Genomic DNA, 27,417 nt, shown 5'->3' with positions numbered 1-27,417 from the left:
AACCACACAATTATTTAATATAGCAGGTAGCATTCAAATTTTAGGAATATTGCTGGTCTCCATTTTCCCCAAAACATTCATTATATTTGTGGAACATATGTGATGTTTTACATGTGGCACGACTGTGTGCTCTGAAGTTTCATCCCCAATTAAGCTTAGGTCATGCATTTCACATATGTATATAGATGATTGATTTTTCTCTCATGAAAGAACATACGGGTTTTCTTTTTTTAAGTGATTGGTTTACTAAGGATCTCTCTCAAGACATTATTTGAAATGCTGATTGCCAAACCACATAGAAAAAGTTGGTGAAGATGCATGTGTTACAATCAAAACAGTTCCCAGGAGGTCACTTGAGGTGTGTAAAGTGGTGGTAAAAGTTCAGCTTCATTTTTGCAGGAATTACTCATGACCCACTTGTCCTTACTGACCTAAGCAATCATAGTGTGAATAACTTTGTTATTGTTTTACCAAATAGTTTCGGTTTAGAGCTTCTTATGTGACTATTTAAAAACACATTGTCATTGAACTGCTCATCCTGCTCTCCCTTTTCCTCTCCCTCTTTGTCTTTCTTTTTCTTTAAAGATCTAAGAGCAGTTGGACTAAAGAAAGGGATGTTTTTCAACCCTGACCCTTACCTGAAGATGTCCATCCAGCCAGGGAAGAAGAGCAGTTTCCCCACTTGCGCCCACCATGGGCAGGAGAGAAGGTCTACCATCATCAGTAACACCACTAATCCAATTTGGCACCGAGAGGTAAGGTGATCCTCAGGGGTCTTGTACTTGACAGTTAGGGAGTCAGCCAACTCCGTCTCTCTCCTCTGGACTCTGTGCATCACTGAGTTGTTTATGGGTGTGGACAAGATGGTTGCGGTGTCTAGGGGATCTGTTTGAAAGAGGGTACTGTGAGAAGGACATATTCCCTTCTAGCCAGGGCTGGGTCTAGGATAAGGCGTGTGAGGCACTCACCTCATGTGCACAATTTAAAGGATGTTAAAAGACTAAAAAAATCAAAATAAACACTTGAATGAAATATTTTTTTTAAAAAAATTGATACGAAAAACTCCAATGAACAAAATATTAAAATTTGAAGTAAGAAAGGGATTGGGAACACTGCCTTACAGAGCCGTATAGAACCTTGAAGCAGAAGGAAAAATCAGTAATAATGATCCTGTTTTTATTTAAACATTTGACATTTTGTTCTACCATGTATACAGTACAAATGAAAGGAATTTTTCTGCCTACAGACTTTGGCAAATGTTTTTTGGGTTTCTAGATTTCAGTCAGTTAAATGAGCGATTCAAAGAGTTGTCATCTTGAGTGAAACCAGATTGTGTTGGTGGTACTTTAGACTTCCTCACAGCGACATTATGCTTCCAGTCATCTTAGTGCAGCATGTCAGGAAAATCAAGCAAAGGGTTTTCTCATTAGAGCTACAGAAAGTCAAAGAATGAACAGAGACATCGTTTCTCATCTAGCAAGCAAAGCATGAGCTCTCTCACCATTTCTGGGGGCTCCAAGACACATTTCACATACTAGTGTTAGAGTGTTTCCTGGTAAACCTTTATTGGCATAGGAGTTATGCAATTAGTTAAATCATTCCCTAAATGTCTAATGACAATAATGTTTTAACAATGTAGAAATATTTCAATGGAGAGGGAGATAATTCAGGGGCTCTGAAACCAATTGGAGAAAAGATACACCTATTTGAGACTTGTCAGCATAGCAACTTGTTTCTCGTGGGCAGCTCTTATGGTTATTTAAACAGATAAATGTATGTTTTCTTATTCCTGGTTTTAAAGACTAGTACCTATTATCTTCAAATTGTAAATAACTTTTAAAGGCGTACAACCTAATTCAACACATTGCAAGCCTAGAAGACATAATATTTATCCCAATGTTGGCTCTAGAAGGCATAGAGGGATATAGTAATGACACTAGCAATAACTTTATTTTCCTTAAATTTAATATTTACAAAGTTCTTAATCGTGTTACCAGTGCAAGCTTGATTGAGTGGGGAAGGAGTAAGGGATACGATTATCATCTTTCCATGTTTATGGTTAAGAAACTGACGCTTAAAAGTGTTTATGTAACTATTCAAGGCAGAAATTGTGCTTAAACTCATCTCTCTTGTTGTAAGCAAGTGCATTTTTCATTAAGCAGATGACTAAACTGCGTGGCCTTTTGAAGAACTTTATTAACTTAGTGATGCTAAAGTGTAAAGCTGGCTAACAGTATTCACATCACTGTGGCTGTATAAATACTGTCAGGGAAGGAGAGAAATGATTCAGGTTAGATTCCTCGCGCCATCACTTACTGTTCCTGAGATCCTCATCGTTAAAAAGACAATGTTATGTTTGTAAAGACTAAATAAAGGTGGTACATGTGAAAGTCTTTGTAAATGAGTAAAGCTCTTTATATTTATTTTATATCCTTATTAATATCTAATACTGTTTTCTCCAGTGGTATTCTTAAACAGAACCACAAAGCTTATCTTAACCTCATACTTTTATTGTTCTGTCCCAGAAGAAATGACCCTGTGTGCCTTTTAAAAGTTGAGTAATTTCCATTTAAACATTGTTTTATTTTAATATTTACCAGGGAAATCATAGAATTCTATAGATGTTCCTACTCTGACCAAGTGAAGATGTATTTTAACCTATGTTGTGCAACTTCAAAATGCTGTGGGATGAGGAATTAAAATTGCCATTAATCAAATATATTGGTTAATTTGAAACCATCCTATAATAGGATATTGAACTTCAAAGAATTAAGATACAGTAAATGTAGTGAATACTAAAATTGTACTCTGCACAATTTAATATTTGATAGCATCTCCTAAAACTGCTGAACCGGGAACGGTTGGATGATTAAAGAGGCTCCTTTTTCATATAGGTCCTTAACTGTTGCTTTTTAATCATTTTGAATGTTAATGATTCTGAGTTAATAAAGTATTGACAATAGCTGCAGATATTTCTAGCAATATGGGACTGTATGTCATTAGGATTTAAGGGACGCCATTTTCTGTAATAGTAAATGATATAATTTCATATTTCTCTTTTTTTAATCAACGTGTTACTCTGTTTTTGTTTTCAGAAATATTCGTTTTTTGCACTTCTTACTGATGTCTTAGAAATTGAAATTAAAGACAAATTTGCCAAGAGCCGTCCTATCATCAAGCGTTTTCTGGGAAAACTAACCATTCCAGTCCAGAGACTGCTGGAGCGGCAAGCCATCGGGTAATCAGCCCCCACTTGTAGGGATCTTCGTGAGATTAGTTTGTACAGAAACAGCTGAAACGATACTTTCATTTTCAGTCCTAGGACTTTTGTTACTGACAAAAAAAGTGATAATTCTTTTAAAACTGAAAGTGCTCGTATACTCATTAAAATGTGCAGGACAAAAAGTACTTTGTTTTAACTATATACCTTTTTCTTTTTGTATCTATCTTTTCCAAGATTTACCTTCCGCTAGCATTTCAGCACCAAATGTCATAGTGTTCAATTGCTTTTGACTATATTGAAATCTTGTTATAAAAGCCTCTTCCTAGATCAGGATCCTAATGTCCGATTGACACCTCCCTTAACCTGATTAATCACATCCAGAGAACTTGTTATTCCTGAAAGACAAAAACTGCCATGTTTTGGAGCCATTTCAAACAAGACTTAGACTCTGAAGAAGTATTAGAGTAGAGCTCCGAGACATATGCATTCATTCAGGCAACTAAAATTTACTTTTGATGTGTTTTCTTTCTGTGAGCTTTTTGTAAATTGTGAATAAAGTAGTTAAGAAATCATAGCGTGCCTCCCTCCCTTATTATAAATGGTATATACATTTTTGCATAGTGAGTACCAGCAAATTCAGTATCATTGGTGCTCAGAGGTAGCTCTGGGGGACAACTTCTTGGATCTGTTTCATTGTGGGAGAACATTATGATCGTGTGGTGGTGGTGGTGGTGGTGGTGGGGGTGGTGGTGGTGGCAGCATTAGTAAACCAAAAAGGTGCTGAGCACTTTGTATGTGTCAGGAATTAAGTACGTTATACTCATTAGCTCATGTAATCTCAACTCTATGAAGTAAATAATGTGCTTATACCCATTTCAAAGATGAGGACTCTGAGGCTACCAAGCAAGAGGTGGAGCTGGGATTTCAGTTCAGATCAGTCTGCTCTAGAACCTTGGCTTCTCTGCCCCACCTTAAGGACTGGAAGGTGTTGAAATGTCATAGTGCTCGAGCTAACTGAGGAAAGTGGATCATCCTATTGGTTCTGCAGCTACTGACCTATTCATCACAGCTTCCTTGGGCATTCGTTTCCTTACCTGAAAGATGAAGCATTTAGACCAGATGATCTCTACGGCCCCTTAAAAATCTGAAACTAAGAGATTCTAATAGATTCTAATTCTCTGGCCATCAGACGCAATGGAATTTGTGGTTGAGCCAGCCCACATGAAGTATAAATATTATACTGAAATTCTAGCAGCCTGGTTTATCTGATAAAAGCTAGGAAATCACAATTGTTTTTAAGGATAACAATTATTGCTTCCAGTAGAAATAATGTACTTTGGGAAGTTTTTTAAAATTATTTTTTGGGGTTTATAGAAAGTGGAAGATTATAAAAAGCAAGAATTATCTACGGCAAATATGTCTGCCATTTTATATACATAATTATATAACTTGCACAATATATATGACACTTGGTAGAAGTGTTAATTTATGTATGCCAGTAAGAATGATCAAGGAAAAATAAAACCTTGTCAGTTCTTGAAGCTGTTGTTGACTTGCTGGCTTTTCATTTAGTCTTTTAAAGAACTGGACAGCTAGAGAACTGCTAGTCATAGATTCCATGTATTAGAAAGAAGTCCATCATTAATTTGTAAAATATCAAAATTATTAAATATTCTTATATAAGTACATTAAAAGCATTGTCTGATATAGGTGCTTAGGGGTTCACTGTATCAAATAAGAATGATACATACTACATATTAGTACATCAGATATTAGCATCTAAACACATATTTCTAATCTGATTATTGCTTTCCATCTAATAATGGATATGTCTTTAAAAATACTGGGTTTTCTTTACTTTTGCATATGGTAGACTTCAACAATCTGAAGCATTTGAGGTTTTACAGGGTACAGTTTTATGTGTGTGGGGGGGGCTAGAATGCCTCACTAATTATCTATTTTGAAGAGCATTTTTTTTTTGAACCTGACATTTTTTCTGAGTAGCCTGCATTCTGTCCAAAAAGCACATCACTGTGATTACATCAGTCAAGTAGTGAGAGTTCTTTGGCACTTATTCTTTATGATTATATATCATAATAGTATATAATGTATTGTTTGCAATAATGTGCCATAGCAAGAGGCAGGATGAGTCAGATGAGACTAGAGAAGAATAAGAAAGCAGGGGAATCCCCTAACAGGCAACCAGCAGAGGGTGAAACCCTTGGCTCGGAATCTCCAAATATGGAGGAGTTCCTGTATTTATACGTTGAGTAGTGGAACTGAATATCTTGTCAGTTCGGTTAATAAACAGCACTAACACCTGTTAAAATTCTTTTTTTCCAAGTAAAGAGTCTCATTTGTTAATTTATTCAATGTGTGTGTGTGTGTGTGTACCTATATAGTGTCTACTAAATGTTTAGCACTATATTGTGTCTTAGGGATATGATAGGGAACAAAACAGATAGATGTAGTCCTTTCCTTATAATTCCTGCTAAGCATTTCTTTCCTAGCTAAAATCCATCACTTTATAAATCTTCATCATTAATACCAACACTTTTAATGGCCAAGGAGGAGAAGAGGAGGGTCAATTTATTTTAAACAAAAGTAAATAAATAAATAAAGATTGTATTATTCCAGGACTGAATGTCCAAAGAGATGGGCAAGGAACCACCATGTTGAGATCAGGTGCACGTAATGTGCTACTGGGTTCATACATTAGTGGACAGGGATGGAGCATTGTGCGTCAGGCACTGTTTAAATGCTGGGAAGACAGTGGTGAGAGAAAGAAAAAGGCACCCCTGCTATTTTGCAGATTATAGCCATTATATAACCTTATTGGAACACTAATGTTAAAATCCCTATTATGTCTAATAGTTTTTACAAATCCCTTTATATCCCTTCATAGAAATTTTTTTTAAATTACCAGTTTATGTAGAAAAAGTATTATGATAGCCGTCACATTGAGGTGAGCCACAAGTAAATACAGCATTAAAATACATATTACTGATAGCAACCTGGGATCACTGAGATTTTACATAAATGAGACTGTGATACGGTGACAGCAGAGCAGGGCCTGGCTTCTGTGTTAGATGAATCCATGTCTAATCCTGGTTCTGTTACTTAATAGTTGTCTAGCCTTGGGCGAGTTACTTATCCTCCCCCTGCTTTCATTGCTCTTCTAGAAAACAGGGCTACTGCTTCCCTCACAGGGTTGCTAGAAGGATTAAAAGAGATAATGCATGCAAAGCCCTTAGCAGAGAGTAAGTGACACACAGTAGGCACTCAGTTTGGGGAAACAAAACATTTTAAAAGCATCACTCAAGAAAAAAAAATTATTGCTGTTTTTCTAGGGAAGAAAAACAACAAGGTAAAGGGTATAATCTTACTGTTCTATGAAATGCTTGCTATGAAGTCAAAGAAATTCATAAGAGCCGAACTGGGATTTTACATTAGCATGTGTTCTTTTAAGTGGCTAACACCTATTTAGAATTGTACTAAGAAGGTAGAGAAGAACAAACAATTAATTAGGAAGATTAATAGTAAATTTATTTAGACTAGCGGCTCTAAACTGTACTGTGGTGCAAACAAATGCTAAGTAGAGACTTTGTGTTTTCCTCCCTAAATTGCCATTAGAGGGCAGTGTGAGAGCAGAGATGGTATGATTTGGTAGTATGCCTTTAGTACTATTTTCCTTAAATGTAAATCGGATTCGGAATGAAAGTTACTTGCATACAAAGAAATAATGTAATTGCATTTGACTTTGATAAATAAACATAGAATTGAAAAAGATGGACAACTCCATCCTTGAGGAGCTGGTAGCCTGGGCCTGCAGCCAAGGTAGGGCAGAAATCGGGCAGGCCCATATGTGGTCCTCTCCAGCACGCCTTCAAGTGTGGCAATAAGACACATCTAGCTTCTCCAGTCATCCCATCAGTATCACTCACAGGCCACCCTGAGAATCACTGATGGCCAGGCTCCTCCACAGTGAGAGCCAACAGGTCCAGCCCCCTTACTTTACAGGTGAGGAAAGTGAGGTTCAAGGGTCCCCAGCCCCTCACACAGCTGGAGCAGCTGTCAGACGTGGCCTGTTCTCATGCTGCTCTCTCCTGACTTCCAGCTCCCATTCTTCAGAACACAGCTGCACAGTGCCCTCCAAGCCAGCATGTGTGTGTTCTTTCAGAACCAGCTTCCTACCATGCTTAATGCTGAGGAACCAGGCCTCTATACTTTTACACTTGAGTCCAAAGACACCTAAAATTTTAGGCCTTTCACACTGATGACTTTCAAAACTCCCTTTACCTGGTCCCTCTTAGTAGTGAGAGAGCAAATCAATCCCCTTTTTAAAAAATCATGTAATGATAGTGTATTGCATTTTGTGTTTTTACTAATAATTTTCCTTTAGACAAGATTTCCTTTTATCCCTGGATTTATAAGTATTCACTTGAGGGAATGAAAATGTTACACTGGACTCTAACATGCCTTTGAGTGTTTTATTTTCTTATGAGTCTGAAAGTTTTAAGAGAAATATGTAGGATTTGGGGGGTGGCCTGTGGGAAGAAGGCAAAGGCTGACAGCAGTGTAGTAAGGATGAAACAATCATTTCTCCTCTTGCAGTGACCAAATGCTCAGCTACAACCTTGGCAGAAGGCTCCCAGCTGACCACGTGAGTGGGTACCTTCAGTTTAAAGTGGAGGTTACGTCTTCTATGCATGAAGGTGAGATAATCTGTATAAATACATCGCTGTAGGAAAACTTGTTAAATCTTACTCTGTTGTCAGTGTGCATTTCAATAAAATGAAACTTGTGTCCTGTTCTGAAAATAAAATAGCTATCAAAACTCCTGCCGGTGTTTTCCAAGCAGACATGAACACTTGTTTATCAAAATATCTGTTGGGTTTATGTCCACGTTTGGAAACTGGGCTGTAGGATTTCCAGCAGTAGTGGACATACATGCCTCATATGTCAAACTGACCAGCAGTATGCTTGTTTAGTCGTGAATAGTGAATCTTAGCAAGTCGGCAATACTGTAAAGAGGCCTTATTGGGATGACTGAATTCTTTGAGTTGATTGGTGGCAAAGTAATAGGACACTAAAAGGTCATTTGTTATTACTACTTCATTTTTATAAATGCTATGTTCTCCTTCAGGTGCTTCTCCAGAAGCTGTTGGCACAATGCTTGGAGTCAATACTGTGAATGGAGACCTAGGAAGCCCTTCTGACGAGGAGGACATGCCAGGGGGCCATCACGACAGCACGGTTTGTTCCAATGGACCAGTTTCTGAGGAAAGTGCCGATGGGACCCCCAAACATTCTTTCAGGACTAGCTCTACTTTGGAAATAGACACAGAGGATTTAACCTCTACTTCTTCAAGGACCTCACCTCCCAGAGGACGTCAGGATTCACTCAATGATTATTTAGATGCGATTGAACACAATGGCCATTCCAGGCCGGGCACAGCTACCTGCTCAGAGAGGTCTATGGGAGCCTCTCCAAAACTAAGGAGTAGTTTTCCCACCGACACAAGACTCAATGCAATGCTTCACATCGACTCAGATGAAGAAGACCACGAGTTCCAGCAAGACCTGGGTTTTCCATCTTCTTTGGAGGAGGAAGGAGGGTTAATAATGTTTAGCAGGGCATCAAGAACTGACGATGCAAGCCTGACGTCTCAGACAAAGCCAGAAGACAACCCGATGGAAGTGGAGGAAGCTTCCATAAATGAGGCTGCTTCCTTCGAGGATAAGCCGGAAAATCTTCCAGAGCTTACGGAGAACTCCTTACCCTCAGGCCCAGTCCCAGATGAAGGTGAAAATGGCCCAGAGTCTCAACAACTCAGTGCTGAGCAGGGCAGCACCGAATTGTGTGGTTCTCAAGAGGTGGATCAGCCCACGAGTGGGGCAGACACAGGGACTTCGGACACATCAGGAGGAAGCCGGAGAGCCATCAGTGAGACTGAGTCCCTGGATCAGGGGTCTGAGCCTTCCCAGGTGTCCTCTGAAACGGAGCCCAGTGACCCTGCCAGGACAGAGAGCGTGAGTGAGGCCAGCACCAGGCCTGAAGGAGAGAGTGACCTGGAAGGCGCCGACAGCTCCTGCAACGAGAGCGTTACCACTCAGTTGTCCTCAGTGGAGACGCGGTGCTCATCTCTCGAGAGTGCACGGTTTCCCGAAACCCCAGCCTTTTCTTCTCAGGAGGAGGAAGATGGAGCCTGTGCAGCAGAGCCCAGCAGCAGTGGCCCTGCTGAACAGTCACAGGATTCCATATGCACTCCTGGTTCTTTACCTGTGGTGCAGATGCCCAGTGGAGAGGAGGAAGGGCAAGGGGCAGAATCGGCCCCTTTACTGGACCAAGACGAGCTGGGGGAGGTGTGGCAGCGGAGGGGCAGCCTGGAGGGAGCTGCTGCTGCTGAGAGCCAGGCCCAGGAAGACGGGGATGCCCAGGGGGCTTGTGAAGGGGCCACAGCCCAAGAGGAGGGCGCTACTGGAGGTAGGGTGTGGAAGACAACATGTCTCTTGGTTCACACACACCTGCTCAAAGAGAAGTTCTGTGGGTTTTGTCCCTTAATGTAAATTATACTGCAGGTCGACTGTTACCTGAATTCTCCACCTTGGGGTTCAACGGTTAGCTTTGTTATGATTTTTATAGTGGATCTTCTGTTGCTGAGATAAGAGGCCTGCCAATAATAGTCTTCAGACTTAAATAATAAATCTCGAAGCTCTGCATTAGGAGTACACGGTGGGGACCTGCTCTCCCCAGGAAGATGACCCGTGGGAGGGAGGGCACCCCTGTCCACACAGGACTGGAGGGCAGGAGTGCCTGTGCGTGCCCCAACACGGCATCCAGGGGGCACAGGGCCCTGTCCCCTGTCTGGGCAATATAAAACAAAACAAAACAAAAACAAACTTAAATAGTGACTCTCTGGTGGGAGCTGGGTTTGTAGATAAAGAAAACCCAAACAGGCCAGCAACTTCAATGTAATGTAATCTGCAGAGGTTTTCACAGACACTTTCAGGTCACTCCTTGTTGCATAAAACCTTCAAAACAAAGTTAATGTGCGTTGCATCAAATGTAATATTTTTGCCTTCTGTTTGAGTGTCCAAGGATGTGAATTTACACATAAAATAATGTGTTATGTCTCAATGAATGTGACTCAGTAGAATGATCCCTTTAAAATGTTCTATTATGGGTGCATCAAAAGTTGAGGCTACTTTCATATGCCTAAATAACATACTCAGAAATAGGAATGCTGTTCTGTGATTTATTTTTTCCACCTAAAGTATGCCCCTTATTCTTCCTCTTCCTTTTTTTTTTGTTTTGCTTTGTTTTGGTTTTGTTTCTTTCATTATCTTGTGGCTATTACGTGACCCTAAAGCTTTAGTACATGACCAGGATGGAGGTCAGGGTGGGAAAAGATGGAGAAGAAGGGATGGGTGAGGATGGACATCTATCCAGGAGACTCTTTTCTGAGCAAGCATTCACATCCTGTTCTCTTTTTGTTTCTGGGCTTCATATGAGAAATGAGACTAAAGAGAAAAAAGAGATGAGCCCCAGGATTTATGTTAGGTTTAAAAAAAAAAAAAATTATTAAAGTATAATAGGCATATAATCAATTTCAGGTGTACATGTTAGTTTTGTGGGGTTTCTTTGTTTTTTGGGTTTTTTTTGGTTTCTTTGTTTTTTGACTGTTTTGACACTAACGGGGAAAACAATACCTGGATAACTTTTTACCTTTAATCCTAGGCTCTCCAGCCAACGGCCACCAGCCACTGCGATCTCTGCCTTCTGTGCGCCAGGATGTTAGCCGATACCAGAGGGTGGACGAAGCTCTTCCACCAAGTGAGAACCTGTTAACTAAAGGGCTCACCTTGATCAAAGGATACAAGGGTGGCAGGACCCAGGGGACCTAAAGGATGGATGCCTCGTCCCCAAAAGGAAGGGACCTGGGGGCTGTCACCTGACACAACAGATATAGTCTAGAAAGTGCTGTGCTGATGTCTCCTGTCTGGCACTGCCAAATGAAAAGGCAGCTGGGGGGGAAAAGTAAATACTGTGATGCCTGTGGAGTAAATAGTGTAATCAGGGAAATAGATCCAGGTATTTTAGACAATTGGGTGTATGATAGAATTTTTTTTTTAATTATGCCTAATGGCAGCACAAATTCTGTTAGTAGGCAAATTGGTATAATCTCTTAGAAGAGCCTCACTCTAGGTAGTGCACTGCTTTTTATTCACTTACAAGATTTTAAATCATTCAGTACAGGGTTCTGGGTTTTTTCTTAGGACTATACAGAGACGCGATACTAATTTCAGAAATCAGTCTACCACTTATTTGGAGCATGACAATTGTCTGGGGATTTGAAAGTTGTTTCTTTTTTTTTTTTTTTTTTTTTTTTACTTTAAAGAAACACGTAGCATTTAAAGGAGAAATGGATGAGGACTAGGGATGCTGGGAGATAATTATGCAACCTGCATTCAAAGGTCTGAGTGAGGCCCATGGCCAGTCATAATCAGGACATAATTTAAACTCAATTTAAGTTTCTAGAATCCCTGAAAGCAATATTACTCTGTGAGAGCAAAGCATTTTGATGAACAATAACAAAGCTCAGTAAGTACTGCTTTTAAGAACAGATTGGAAAATACATCTTTCTATCTTCTTGCTTTCCCTTATTTACCTCCTCTACTCACCCATCTTATATGTGATTATGGCAAGAGGCCAATGCCTTTGGCCCTCTGTGTCTTAAAAATGGTGAGACAGAAAGCGGTGGGAAGAATAGGCAGTTAAAGGGCTAACATGCTGAGTGGTTAGTTTTGGTGAGTGCCAACAAAAAAGCTGAGTGGTACTTTGCACAATTTGTCAAAATGTTGCCTTGATCCTTTTGAAATTCTGTTGCATGAAATTCTTGTTTGTATGTTTGGATAACTGAGGATAGTTACTCATAGGAAACGTATATTGTAAGCCATTTTTTAAAAATCAAGAGATTAATTAACCATTGTGTCATCTTAATCAAGTGGGGGAAAATAACTTCCTTATTGTTTACCCTTCAAGAAAAGATTAGAGGCAGAAAAGAAAAAAATATTCCTGGGAGATATTTAGATATAATTGGAGAAAAGTGAATTAGGAACATCAGAAGAAAATCCTGAGAGAACTGTGATTATATGCATATGTGAATTAATAGTAAGTAAATCAAGTTACACAGATTTGGAGAAAGGCACAGCGTTGCATTGTGTATGGATACCTGACACCCCCCTGAACACATCTAATTGCTCTGACTTTTGTTGGACCATGATTTTGGTCTCTAAATTGTATTTATTAAAGACAGATGCTTTCCTAATGAAGTTATGACCAATATTTCAGTGCATTTATTTAAACACTGATGTTTGCATTCCACAGATAGAATATGTCTTAGGATTTTTAAAAAAAATATAAACATTTGGTAGTTCATTTTAATAAATTGATTTATTCAAAGGTAAAAAGGCAATTTGATAGCATATCCAATTTAAGGAGTGACTGATGAACAAGAGGAAAATTCTTAAGATAAGTTGTTTCCTCTTATGCAACTTGAAAATTTGGGGGTTTGTATTACACTTGGATATAGGGTACAGATTGTGGTGTGAGCATACCGGATAACTGTTCAACTCTGTCCCCACACTGCTTTGCCCCCTCCTATTCCCAGTCAGTCTAATCCTTCCAACAGTTTATTTCATCACTTGGCTGCCCCTGCTAGTTGTCTGTCCCCACCCCAGCCAGTTCTCTGCCTTACTTTCCTGATTGGGCAACTCTGCTACAATGTCTGGCCAGGCCTCTGACTTAAAGCTGTGACTTTCTGCACCCCACTCTGTCTTGAGTCTTCTGCCTTCACACAGCGTCTCCTGGGAGGCTCAGCTAAGGGGAGTCGGGTCAGAGTGTGCAGAGTGGTCCATCTCTTCAATTATTTTAAGGCTAACAGTTATACTTCTAACACTGTTAATTATAATACCTCAAACTTGTGTCGTGCTTTACAATTTACAAAGCACCTTTACATGCTTTCCTTTAAAAAAAAATTCTTTGTAAATTTTGTAAGGTAGGTCACGCAAGTAATTTATACATCAATGGGTAGAAATCAGCTAGTCTGATTCTTCCATTTGAAAGATGAGAAACTGAAGCCCAGATAAATTCATAACTTGTTTAAGATCCCGTACTAGTAAAAGTTGAGACAGCGTCTCAAACATTCCTTCTCCTCTATCAGGTATTCTGATCTAAGATTAGAAGGGAATGGACTATTGTGTGGGTAGGTGAATGTAAATTCTGAAAGTTTGGTTAACTGACAGAGAGGAGGCCGATAGTGTGGTACGTTATCTACTATGAGGTGCAAGCAACACCTCAAGTCAGAGCGTTTGGGGTTATACTGAAACTTTATTATACTGTAGTTTTGAGGTCAGATCCAGGAAGGCTCAAAAACTGCTTTCTTTTCCTTCCTGGTGGTCCAACAAGTATAGGAGAGGTGGTCACAGTGACAGTTTGAGCAGCTATCTCGTGGCCCAGACGGGTTGCTCTGTGAAGCATCTGTTTCAGAGTCAGACGTGCCTTTCCCTCTGTGTATCGGTCACTGTCTCCAGAACCATGGGACAGGTTACTGAAGCTTAGGCTTTGATGCCCCCCCATTCTTGATTCTTCCTTTTTCATGATTATTATTGTTATTTTAGCTTATTTTCACCTATAAAATACCTGGGCACTAACATATAGCGAGAAAACCATCCAGCAAACTTATGCTTCTCTCTGAAGATTTATAAACTCAATTGAGGGGATTCAGTGGTGTCCCTTGCTGTGCCATTTTATGCTTAAAGCTAATAATATGGTTAGTCTACGTAGCAGCGTTACAACTTAGTCTCTGAATACCTATTGATCTCTTTTTATGGAAAGCAGTTTTCCTTGTTTGTTTGCTTCTTCTTCCAGTCTTATTCCTCCTATCTCAGGATCAGGGAGCATTATCTTGGACTTAGTATAAAGATTGCTCAGCTCTAATGATGATCTACCAATTGGTTCTCAAAATCTTACTCTTGCTTTAGGCCACGACCTTGTGCTGTGACCTCCTGGGCTGTGTAACTTCAACCACTTGTTGAGAAACGTTCTAATGATCCATAGAAAATAAGAAAGCTCCAGGTCCTGAGAGCAGCATAGCACTGCTGAGAGCCTTCCAGGGAAGCAGCTTGAACTTGAAAATGCCCTGAATGCCTTAAAAATTTGCTGTATCTGATTCTGAGGTGATTGATGGCACTGGCAGCTGGAGGCAATGCAGGGCTGAAGTCTAGCAGAATTCATCGGCGTGACAGATCTTGGTCTTTCTAGCATTAAGATAAGTGAAGAAACAATGGCCAGCTCAGCCCCCTCTGAAAAACTATTTATTTTTCTCTTATTGGCTCCAGTGTAATTGTGACTTAACCCATTGCTGCACTGGAAACAATAGAGAATTGTTCAATAAATGTTTTTTCCCCAAAAGTGTAGGAATAGAAATAGCTAGGGTTTCCAGGAGGGAATTCCCGCGCATTCACAGGAATTTTTTTCGCTTTCCCGTTCCGGAATCCCAAGAAAAGTTGGTCGGGAAATCGGGAAAATCGGCTCCTTGAATGCAGTAAGACCCACAATGGGAAATAAACGTAGTAGTCACAGTGTATTTCTTCTACATTTTTCCTATTTATCGCTGGGGTTTCCGGGTGGGAATTCCCGCCCGTTTTCAGGAATTTTTTTTGCTTTTCTGTTCCCAAATCCCGAGAAAAGTTGTTCAGGAAATCGGGAAAATCAGCTCCTTGAATCCAGGTGGTTGGTAGTATCAGCCATCATTCTGTGGTAATGATTCATCGTGGAGAACAGGAAACAGTTTATATCTCAAGATTTGGGAACGGGAAAGTGAAAAAAAAATTCCTGAGAACTGGCGGGAATTCCCACCTGGAAACCCTAGAAATAGGTTTAGGATGAACAGTCTAGATTAATGGCTTCTTCTAGGATCCCAGGATTGTTGCCATATTGTTAGGACAAATGTGTTATTTATGTAGTATGTTCATATGGGTAGTTCTAGAAAAATACAGGGGAGCATTTATCATTTTTTGTGGTCGTGCACTTTCATTTTTAAAGCATCCTTTGAAATGAAGGCCTAAAAGGAGGCAGTGAATCGGAAAAACATGATTAATCTTAGGGTTTTGACTATGTTTAAGGCTAAGAGCTCTTATTTTCTAGAAATTAAAAGTTCTGAGAAAAGAATTGATACCTTTAAGCTACAAAGCTACATTCATCGAAATTGAAGATTAAGGTGCAAAATATGCAGCTATTTGAAATTTTTAAAAACATTTTATTCAAATATAACATACATACAGGAAAGAGCACATTCAACCTGCTGTATTCTCCCCCGCTGAGTGCCCCTGAGCAACCAGTACCACATCCGTGGCACCTAGAGGTCCCAGTCGTGACCCTCCTGTCACTAAGCCCCACTCCCGAAGGGGGGATGGGGACCTACTATCCTGACTCCAAAATCATATAATAAGTTCCAGTTATGTTTGTACTTTATACAAATGAAACCATACTTCCTTGAGTGTTAAAATAAGAAAAAAAAATCTTTTAAACACTGATGTCTAGCATCTTTCACAAAGCTTTCTTTTTTTTCCCTTAAAAGTACTTTTAGTTCATTATAACTTCACCATCTCACCATTTTGGTGGATACGATGGCTATTATAATTTTTTATAGGTTTATAAATTTTACTTCATAACATTTAGGTACTTGATGTTCTCTCAATCCAATTATAACCAATTCAAGCCCCCACTCGTATTTCCCTCCCTTCATTCACGTAGACAGTCCAATTCTGGCTTCCCCTGATAGCAATTCATTCTGTCTAGTCATTGACCTTCCTAATCTTGGCATTCACTGAGCTGTGTTCACATCTTCATCTGCTCACCCCTTATGTAAGGCTGGGTATATAGTTCATGAATAAGCATAACAATCTTTCTCAATCCGATGCCAAGTGTCCCTTTGAAACCAGCAATATAGCATTTCTCTTCATGGGGACTTAAGAAACGACCTCAATTTTAAGATATGAGATTTGATAGGGATAGTTTTAATGTGCACCAATGTCCCATGTTGTTAGAAAGCAAATATTCAGACCTTGTTTTCTTATTCTCCCCGTTGTACATAGAAATGTCTTGATCAAAATACAAATTAAGATTATTCCTGGCCTTTGTGGAAAGTGAATACAAGAATCATTCTTTTTTATGGCCTTATGTTATTTAAATTATTTGTTCATTCATTACATGCTGTGTGCAAGGCACACTGGTGAATATATTTGGAGATTCCCTCCCCCCCCCCCCCCCCATTTTGCTACCCATGTGGCTCTCATTCAGGCCACATTTCATGGGGGTAAATTCTTATTTAGTTTGTCAGGGAAAAAGTTCCATCTTTGAAAATATTTTTCTTACTTTCTTTTGTCAGAAAATGGAAAGTATGCAACAATATATTTTCTGCCTTAGCTGCCAGAAAATTTAGCCAAATTGTAGTTATAACCTTATCTTGGGAGTCTGGCAACATCGCTCTTACTGCTTCCTTTAGTTGGTTTCTGTTGTTTTTATCCCTAAGTGACCTGTTCTACATTTTTTAAAGTTGGAAGCTATTGTAAACATTCTTGGGGGAAGAAATGGCCATTTGTTTTCATGTACATTTGATTTGATATATAGTATATGCTTGAATTATCTTAGCTCTAATGAGAAAGGAATAAGATGGGAATAATTTGTTCTCAAAATCTTTGAGGTGGGAAAGCATTCAAGGAACAGAGCAAAACAATGGAACAGATCAAAGGGATTTAGAAAATGGTTCCTGAAAATGCTTTCATAGTTATATGAGGTCTTTTGGAAATGTCCTATTGATGGAATTATAACTGTGCCCAAAGAATTCAGATTTGGCAGGCTGGTTTATTGTGAGTCTATGTTGCCTTGGAGTGTGAGTGACATTGAGTTGTGTTTTGTCTGTGTGGTGATTTTCCTCAGCCCAATTTTTCTTTCTTTCGCCATTTGTCATAAATGATGATATAGTGAGATCAACAACAAAAAAAGCCTTTCCACTCTTCCCCTGAGGCAGCCCTGAATGATCATCTGGTGCTGGCAGGGCTCTACCATGCAGGTCGTTCCAACCCTAAGGACTTGGTTGTAATACGTGCGAATGCCATGGGCAGTCAGCAGCAAACATGCCTTCCTCCTGGTCTCCAGGATTAGACCTGTGGTGTCTGCTGATAAGTTTTGTGATCACATGGAGAGTTTTGAAATAATCAAGCTGCTCAGAAGAAAGGGGCTTATTAATTTCAAAAAATAATTTACATAGAAATAGAAATGTATGAGAACTTTCCTCAAATATATGGTGACAAAAGGAGACTAAACATTGGGTGATGAGCTCACAATGCAATATATAGGTGATGTATTATAATATTGTACACTTGAAACTTACATAATCTTATTAACCAATGCAATCCCAATAAATTAATTAAACATAAATAAGAAGTGTATGTATGTCCCCAAAAAGAACTCTTCTGGTTAAAGAATAGGTCTCTGTTATTTTCATGTGTTCCTGTGTAAATTCCCCTTCCCAACTGTAATTAGTTTTAAAATTTTGCCTTTTGAAAACATTAGCTCATGGTCTCTGTATTTTAATAGGGGAATAGCCTTTTTTAGAGTCACAGTGGTAGAACATCTGGCTTTGAAGACCAGTCTGCTTCCTGTTTTTACTGAACATGCACTTAATCAATGAGATTGCTTAAACACAAAGTTCAAAAATCTTTTAAAATATTGTATTTATTTGAGGTTGGATGCAAGCAATTACCCTTACTCTGAAAATGTATTCACCTTTGGGGAAATGCAAATAAGTGTGTAGATAATGACAGTGTTTGATGATGAGTAGGCTAGCATTATTTTCTTCTGAAGCTTACATTTACTAAAATTGTATATACATATGCATGAGCATGTTTCCAGTTATGAGTCTATCATCTAAACTGGAAAAATCAATTTTTGGTGAAAACAAACATCAATCCCAATTTTGATGTGCATATTTAAAGTATTATGATACTGCTTGTATTTTTTTTTCTGCTTGTATTTTTTAAATGCTGGTGCTCATCTATGAAAGGTGAGCTTTGTGGGCAGATCTGAAAGGGTTCTCTACATTCAGAGATTCTTTAAAGGGTTGGCATTATACACAGAGGATATGTTTACAAACCCGTCATGACGGATTCTGGTATGGACTGAGGGGAAGTGCCGGATTATGCAGTGAGGTGTATGTTATTAGCCCCAAATTATAGCATGTCAGAGAGGGAAAACACGTGCTGAACTTAATGAACCACATTAATGGCCTTAGCTCCTCCTCCTAATCCTTCTGGATGCGTGCATTCCTACTGTTTAGACTGGGAGGCGCGCATAGACAGCCATGGCAGGATCTTCTATGTGGATCACGTAAACAGAACCACGACGTGGCAGCGGCCGACAGCTCCCCCCGCCCCGCAGGTGCTGCAGAGGTCCAACTCCATACAGCAAATGGAGCAGCTGAACCGGAGGTGAGGATGGGCATTTTTGTTATGACTGTTGTGTTTTGTGGTTGGGCTAATTTTTACATGGCGCAAAGTAGAAAACACAGATTGTTGCTCTTTCATCTTTGGATGTCCTGTCATTAAGGTATACTTGTTACCTCTTTTGATTCATAGGTTTCATTGAACTTCTCCTGGTCAAAAAAATAACCACATACACAGCTGGTTTGGAAACTGGAGAGGAAATAAGTAATGATGACCCTTTTAGTCAAACCAAGGCATTGATTCTTAGTAAAACAGAATAGATACCTTTATAATTTCAAGCCAAATGTCTTTTTAAATCTCTAGAATCTTCATTTGTGATGCCTCTTTATTACCAGTCTAAGCTTTTAAAAATCGGTTGTTCTTTTTCAAGAACTAATTGCTATGGAACAAAGAGCTGTTCTTTAACAGTAGAGGAATTTAGTTTTCTTTGGTTAAGTGCCACAATTTTTTAAAACAACAAAATGTATTAATTTTTTAGAAAAATGTTCCACAAACAATGGACAGAAGAAATTCAGTGGAATGTAATTTATTTAAACAGATGGCCTAGAAGGTCAGGGAATGGAGGTTTGGGGAGGAAATGGTTGACACTGGGAAGATACTGAAAACTTCTGGGCTCTGGAGAAGGGCTTGAGTCCCACATTTTAGAGGCTGCTGTGATGTAACTCTAGGCTCATGATTTTAGATATCAGAGTATCCGCAGAACCATGACTAACGAGAGGCCTGAGGAAAATAGCAATGCTATTGATGGGGCAGGGGAAGAAGCCGATTTTCACCAAGCCAGTGCAGGTAAGAACCTTTGCTTGGTTTGTATTGTAATCTCATAAAAGAAGAAAACAAATAAGTAAGGATTTCCAGGAAATGAAGCTTTTCTTGTAGAGGACTTTTGATCTTCAATAAGATCTGGTAATCCAACTCAAAAAGTAGAATTCACCAGAGACCTCTTCTAATCCTGTTTAGTTGTACTAAGAATCCCAAAACCAAACAGAATATAAATTACTTTAATCTCTGGATCTGTGGGATAGTGGGGAAAGATTGAATCTGATCACTTAAAATATCTAAGGATGAATAAAAATGTTAATAGTGACTAGAAACATTCAATTGCATTTTAGTGTAATTAAGAGCCATCACCTTTTATGTATGAATGTACATCAAAGGAAAAAGAATTTGGGGGATAAACTAATAGCAAATGGTGTAGGTATACATAGATGGAAGTGAAGAGATGCGTTTTTTTCATGTGGAAAGCTCTGCTGAAAGCTTTTGTGGTTTGGCCCTTCTAGATTTCCGCCGGGAGAACGTCCTACCCCACTCTACCTCCAGATCCAGGCTCACGTTGCTGTTACAGTCTCCTCCTGTGAAGTTCCTCATCAGCCCAGAGTTCTTCACTGTGCTGCATTCTAACCCTGTGAGTATCCCATCTGAAAGTACGTGCAGACCAAAGGAGATGATCCTCATGTATGTAATTATAGTAAGGGTGATAATCGCCAATGTTTACTGAGCACTAAGTGCATTGCAAGCGCTGTTAAGTACTATATATGTTTTAACCCATTTAGATCAAAGATATGAGTTAGAGAAAACTTCCATTTTTCCAGGTGAAGAAACTGAGGCATAGAGAGGTTATACATTCCCAAGGTTATACAGCTACAAAGTGGAATCACTGGGGTTAAAATACCAGAAATACTGACTCCAGAGTCTATGCTCTTACTGACCCCTTTATTTTGCCTGCACAAATATAACTAAGTGTCTGAGCATTGACAGCAGGCAGTAGTCAGATCGGGATTTAAGATTGTGGTATAGGTTCTCCAAAAGAAATAATTTAAATGTAGACATTGCTGTCATCTGAAAAATAAATCACGAAAGAGAGGAATATTTTAAAGCTATATGAAATTTGTATGGAAGATCAGGGGGTTTTATTTTTGTTTTGTTTTTTGGTGAGGGAGGTATGGTGATTTATTTAGGATGAACTACATTTACTTTTCTCTCCTTTTACTAATGTGTCTATTCTTTAGAAGCTCTATCTCTGTGATTTCACTAGATGCCTAAAAATGTTAGTATCATCTAAAAGAATAAATCTTTTGTTAGCCAGAAGATTGTTAAGAAACTTTAGACTTTTAATCAGTGATCTAAATAGAGAGAAATCATTTTGACTCTCTTTTACCTATTAGCTTTCATTTCGTCTATTCCTTACCTTTAACCAAAATTCTACCCTTTTCCTGATCTTGGTTCCTTAACCAAGAAACCCCCATGACCTGCCCTCACCCCCCAGTTAAATTCTTATGACAATCAGTTTCTCTAACTCTACTCGCATGTTCATTTCCCACATTCATTTTGGAATTACAACCTGGAATGGGAAATTTTTATTTTACTCAGGAAATACTAACTTCCTGGAGGAACTAGGGCATATGAAGCCCACAAGTGATTGAAAAATGTTGTACATATATTTTCTGGTCATGAAGTATGATATTTAACAAAAATGTGTCTAGGAAAAAAGAGAAGGTTTTTAAAAATATTATATAACATGCTAAAACTTTTGTGAAGAAAAAAATTAGAATGTTATAGGAAAACTTAGTTAGAAAGCATTTCCTTGTGATGTGAATCTTAAGTTGGCTCACAGAATAAATGGACATTGGTAAAAATAGAGTAGGAGGACCTTCTAGGTGGAGGACATGCCATGAGCAAAAATAGAAGTGAAAAATGTGTCCTATATGCATAATGAGTTATTTCATTCATCCAATAAAAATTCCTGAAAGCATGGTTTATACTAGACATGATGGTAGGTAGGGAATAAGATAAAGTTCTTGCCCTAGGATAGACAAAGAATAAGGGCAACTTTAGAAGATTGTTACAGAATGCCTCTCTAAAGAAACGGTTTTGAATTGAAATGTGAACGATGAGAAATCATCAACCATGGGAAAAGTCCAGAGAAGCTTATTCCAAGCAACTGAAAGAGCAAGTGTAGGGACCCCAAGACTCTGAAAAGAGCAGAAGGGCTGCTGGGTAGTGAAAGAAAGAGGGAATGATGTGATATTAGGTTTGAAATTCAGCAAGATCCAGATTATAGATCTGGCTGTGGGACATGGTGCGGAATTTGGATTTTATTCTGAGATCAGTGGGAAGCCATGATGCACTTAGTGTGACATGTTTCAATTTGGAAACTGTAGAAAGGGACACGTGAAAGCAGAGTGAGGAAAATGAAGGCTTTTCCATGGCTCAGGGAAAGACAATGGTGACGGGAACCACGATGATGGCATGGAGATGGAGAGAAGTGCATGGATTCAAGAGAGGTTTTGAAGACAGAATCAATAAGACTTGGTGAAAAATTGGTTGTTAGAGAAGACAGAAGAAATACCTTTAGTGCTTTGGTCTGACAAAGGATTAAATCTTCTTGGATCAGCGGTGCTAATGTGGGAGTAAACTGCTGTACCTTTGACAAGGTATGAGGGAGACACAAAGATAGAGGTTTTGTGTTTCTGGAAGGTGTGTGGGTTATGTAGTGGGCAAAAGGGATTACTCCACAAGTCTCTGAGGGCTCAGGGAGTGGTCTGCTGAAGATTTTAATTAGAAGAAGGTTGTATTAGCTGCACACAGAGTGATTTAGAATGAGGGAAACACCGGCTATATAAGTAGAGCTGTAAAAACTTGGATTAGGAGGTAAGGAAATAGAGAAGAAGGATCCAGCATGAGAGGAATCACATGCAGAGAATTGGCAAGGTTTGGTGGGTAAATAAATAAGAAACTGAAGAAGGTGAGTCTGAATGTTATTAACAATAATACATAAATAATAAACAATAATACATAATTAATGCATAATAAAAGGAAAGTTGAAATGAGAAGCCTCTTAAGGGAATGGAAGAACATATTGAATTTAACAGAACAAATTATTTGCCTTAGGAAAAATGGAGTAGATTATAGGGAAAGGTGGGAAGTCAGCATCATCCTATTACCAGGAGTTGTCGGGAGGTTGTTAGTGTGTACATGTTTATTGATCTTAAGATATTTCTGTCTTCTTTCATTAGCTTTGCTTTATAAGTATATGCATCTGTCTGGCTTTACTGCTCATTATCTCCTGGTTTACGTGTTTAGCTTAGAACAGAGAAGACATGGGAGGAGGGTGAGCAATGAATAGTATGCTATCTGCCCTCAGATTTCATGCAAGAGGGATTAGACTTACTGTGCATTCAATTTAGCAATAGTTTGTTGATTTCCTATTATGTCCTAAGCACTGTGTTAAGTCCTTAAGACACAAAAATGACAACAACTGTGAGTCCTGGAGTCCTAGACTTGAAAACATTCCAGTGTAACAAGCAGAGTTATGAATACAATAATGGAAGGCTGTAAAAAATACCCTGCTGGAGCGAGTGACTAACTCTGGGGGGAAAGACGCATGGGAGGAGCCATAGATGGGTTTGCATTTGAGATAGGTTTTAAAAGCTGAATAGGAACTTGTCCTAGAAACACAAAGGGCCAGAGCATTCTACATAGAAGCAGCAGCAATGGCAAAATAAGAGACTCAATTTAAGAAGTTGCAGGGCTGTCTTGATAATTGCCACAGAAGTACTGACACTGGATTGTTAGTATAGCAGTTTGGTGTAGCCAGTGTTCTGAGAGCATGGGACACCAGCAAAAGTCAGATTTGAGCCTGGAATGATAGGCAGAAGCCAGGTTACGTGAAACTAAACTCGTGTATGTGACAGTTCTAAGAGATGGTAGGCTGTCATGCAAGGAACAATGCGGTAACATTTAGATTTGTCACTCTAAAATGGAAAGTATCCTGCTGTGGTGGGAAGAGCTTTGGACTTGAAGTCAGGTAACACGAGTTTTCCTTCGTTGTTTGTTCATTTGTCATGCATTATTCAGTGAACACTATATTTATTAAACACCTATGATTTGCCTGGTACATTCTAGCGCCTGGGGATAGAGTGGTAAACAAGACAGACAGAGTGGAATAAAGATAACAAACTAGTGAACAAGGAAAGATAATTCAGGTAGTGCGATGTGGCATGAGGCAACTGAAACAGTACAGGTGACTAGGCTAGGATTACTTGCAGATAACTTACTAGAGGTGCTGGCTTTAGAGCAGGTGGATGGGCAGACTTCTCTAAGGGAGCCAAATTCAAGCTGTTGTAAAATGTCAAGAAGCTAGTAAGGTAAAAGTATGGGATCAGAACCTTCCTTGCCATGGAAGAACAAAGGCTTGAGGGCACGAATGCGTTTGTTGTACACAGTAAGGTTAGGGAGGTGAGCCGGGCTTCTGCATGTAGGACTTGTAGGATCTGGCACGGGCATTGAGCTTTATTCTAAATGGAATTTATTCCAAAGGGATTTCCTACAGGGGTGTAGTTTCGACTTTTAAAAGCTCCTTTCGACTTTTGAAAACCCATACAAGAATGGATTTTAGAGAGCAAGATTGGCGTCAGGGAGGTGAGTGAGAAAAACCTGGGTGAGACATGGAAGGGGCTTGGACGAGTGCAGTAGCAGTAGAGATGGTGACAAGTGGATTAATATGGGACACATTTTGGAGGGAGAGATGACATTTTTGCTAATAGAGAGAAAAGCCTCAAGGAATAGCTACCGATTGGATGGTAGTGTTCAGGGGTTTGCTGGTAAATGTTTAACCAACTTGCTCTCTGGGAATAAAGTGTGTGTGTATGTCAGACACACACGAAGGTCTGACAATTAAGTTAGTGAACCTATCCTAGAAAAACTACAACATACCTCATTGCTGAATATCACTATGGTCACATTCGAAGTACTCCCCTTGGGAAGCTATGTACCGACACCCGCGCCTAGTCCACCCTTCAAAACAATTGTGGAACTCTTTTTCTGGAATGGCCATCTGAGCTGTCGTCGTATTACACTTGATGTCCTGAATATCATTCAAACGTCTTCCTTTCAATATTTCCTTTATCTTTGGGTAAAGAAGGAAGTCATTGGGGGCCAGATCAGGTGAGTAGGGAGGGTGTTCCAATACAATTATTTGTTTACTGGCTAGAAACTCCCTCACAGACTGTGCTGTGTGAGCTGGTGCATTGTTGTGAAGCAAGAGTTCTGGTCATTTTCATCTAACTTTTTCACACAGCCTTTTCAGCACTTCCAAACAGTAAACTTAGTTAACTGTCCACTTGGTACAAATTCATAATGAATAATCCATCTGACACCAAAAATGGTTAGCAACATCATTTTGACTTTTGATTTGGACTGACAGAACTTTTTTGGTCATGGAGAATTGGCTGACATCCATTGTGCACTTTGATGCTTTGTTTCAGGGTCATATTGGTACACTCATGTTTCATTACCAGTGATAACACAGCCCAAAACATCGTCTTGCCTCTCCAAAAGGTCTTGGCAAACTTCAACTCTCCTTTGCTTTTGTTCATCGGTGAGCTCCTTCAGGACCATTTTGCACACACCTTTCTCATGCCAAGATTTTCAGTTCAGATTTTCCTAACAGGTTCTCCATTGATGTTTACTTGGTCTGCTATGCTTCTCACAGTCAGCTGATGATTTTGACACACAATTCAATGAATTTTTGCAATGTTTTTGTCAGTTCTGCTCATTACTGATGACCCTGACCTCTCTTCATCAGTGACGCATTCACGCCCCTCAGAAAAACGTTTTATCCATTTGTACACTGCTGGTTTTTCTTTATGGCATTATCCCCATAAATTCAGACTAACGTGTTCCTGATTTCACTTCCACTCTTGCTGAGTTTAACAAGAAATTAAATGTGTTTGTTGCTCTAATTCAAGCTCAGACATTCTTGCGACAGCACACAAAAACACGCAACAATAATAATGAATGCACTCAGCAAGACACCACACACGTCAACACAAACACAACTGTGAGACACTGATATACCAAGGTTATGAAACTTTACCAAGCTGTGTGTACAGTGCTGCCAATGTAAGTGCATGGTGGCAAGTTCACAAACTTCATAGTCACACCTCGTGTGTGTGTGTGTGTGAGTGTGTGTGTGTGTATAAAATATAAATTTAACTGATGTAAAGAATGTATAGCACACAATTTACAAATAATAAAATATATAGAATGCTTTTGTTGATTTTTGCTGAACTCTTGTATCAGTAGTCAACCTACAGTTGTAATGAACAAGTATAATTCCAACATGAATGTTTTTGTTTATGTTAATGAGCCAGACAGTCGTAAAACAAAGGAGACACATATCAGAACTCTATAGTTCTCTGTCAGTGAGGCCAGCACTTCTTTGTTGAGCCAGATAATAGTTTTTGAATACTGGCCTTACATTTCTTCATTTGTGTGTGTGTGTGTGTGTGTGTGTGCTACTTGCAATATTAACAGCACAGGTTAAAGTTTAATGTGTATTGTTAGCATTTTATTTTCTCCATCAAGTTCTTAAGTCTAGACTTTGTATCAAGAAAATAACAGCAAACTTTTTCTGTGCAGGGCCAAAGTAAATTTTTTCAGCTTTCAGGCCAAGGACCACATGTAAAAGAATGGACTTGGCTGCATTCCAACAAAACTTTTTTGCAAACACAACCAGCCAGCTCATGGATCTATAGTTTACCCACTCCTAGTCTAGAAGATCACCAAATAATATGAAGGCCTGATTTGCATTTACCGATTTCTATAAAGTTTCAAGCTACCAATGCGACCTCACTAAGCACCAAGTTCTAAATTCTCTCTATGGGCCGCCTTTTTTCATACAAGTTCTTCATCACTGCAGAGTTTCAAGTAGAGGTTGGACTAACAGTCATTGGGTTGTGGTATAAGGCTGTGGTTTTTAAACTTGATACTTTTTAAAATAAATGCATGTGCTTGGTTTCCAAACATTAGACATTCTGGTTCACTAGGTGTAGGTACCAGGAGTCTGTATCTTTTTTCAAGGTCCTTTAAGTAATTCTGATATAATTGGTCTTTCACCTTAGTTATTGTAAAGGGATGTTGCATTAAATAACCTCACTGCCTTTGTCACGTCCTAATTCAAGACTTTGGACAACAGACTTTCTTTAACAGTGTGCAAATACTCGTTGGCTTAATAGGTTTTTCATTTATTTTGTTTTCATGTTGTCTTTGGTTTTCTCTTTTCTTTTCTTCAGTATGACTTTAAACCTTCTTTTGCTGGGCAGCCCTTCTTGATTTTAAAGTATTCTTTCTAAAACATTTTGTTTCCTTCCTCCAATCTGAACTGCATTCATTACTGACTAAAAAGACGATCCGTGCTGTGCATCTGTGCATAGCTATAAGATTTAAATTCTGTTGGGTTTAGGAAGGCTTTTTTCTCTGATTTATGTATGGCAGGAATTAAAGTAGCTGGATTTTTCTTGCCAGTGGTTTCAAGGTATGAATTTATGAGGATAAGTCAACCCCCCGCCCTTTTTTTTGATAAAGGGCATAACTTTCTGGAATTTCTTCTTTTTCCTAGATTAGTAGAAAATGTTACAAAACAAACTTTTATTTGGTTTCCTTGTTTTAAGATTTATTATCTAGCCCTTTATTTGCTTGAATAGTTTATGATCTATAACTGTTTCAGTAGATTCCCTGTTTATGTTATTGAAAATGTTCAATATACAAAAAGATTGTATTCTTTTAAAAGCTTTCCTAATTCTTTCCTTTTTTTATGATTTGAAGATATCAGTTTCTGTTGTAAG

At 39.0% G+C, this 27,417-nt stretch overlaps 1 protein-coding gene across 7 annotated transcripts in view; it reads left to right on the top strand.

The window, feature by feature from the left end:
- HECW2 (HECT, C2 and WW domain containing E3 ubiquitin protein ligase 2) overlaps window positions 1-27,417 on the top strand; it is a 336,178-nt gene that overhangs the window by 206,262 nt on the left and 102,499 nt on the right. For all 7 annotated transcript variants that reach the window (XM_019741310.3, XM_019741308.3, XM_074339576.2 and 4 more), the window contains 8 exons: window positions 586-755; window positions 3,096-3,238; window positions 7,838-7,938; window positions 8,370-9,710; window positions 10,965-11,060; window positions 18,628-18,778; window positions 19,476-19,579; window positions 20,071-20,195. In XM_019741310.3, coding sequence (XP_019596869.3) covers window positions 586-755; window positions 3,096-3,238; window positions 7,838-7,938; window positions 8,370-9,710; window positions 10,965-11,060; window positions 18,628-18,778; window positions 19,476-19,579; window positions 20,071-20,195 — 2,231 coding nt within the window. The remainder of the gene's footprint in view (window positions 1-585; window positions 756-3,095; window positions 3,239-7,837; window positions 7,939-8,369; window positions 9,711-10,964; window positions 11,061-18,627; window positions 18,779-19,475; window positions 19,580-20,070; window positions 20,196-27,417) is intronic.

Source organism: Rhinolophus sinicus, chromosome 17 (genome assembly GCF_057876585.1).
Source record: "Rhinolophus sinicus isolate RSI-liver-muscle chromosome 17, RSI-T2T, whole genome shotgun sequence".
Taxonomy (NCBI): Eukaryota; Metazoa; Chordata; class Mammalia; order Chiroptera; family Rhinolophidae; genus Rhinolophus; species Rhinolophus sinicus.
Note: the sequence above shows the minus strand (reverse complement) of the source record. Positions and strands in the feature narration are given on the sequence as shown.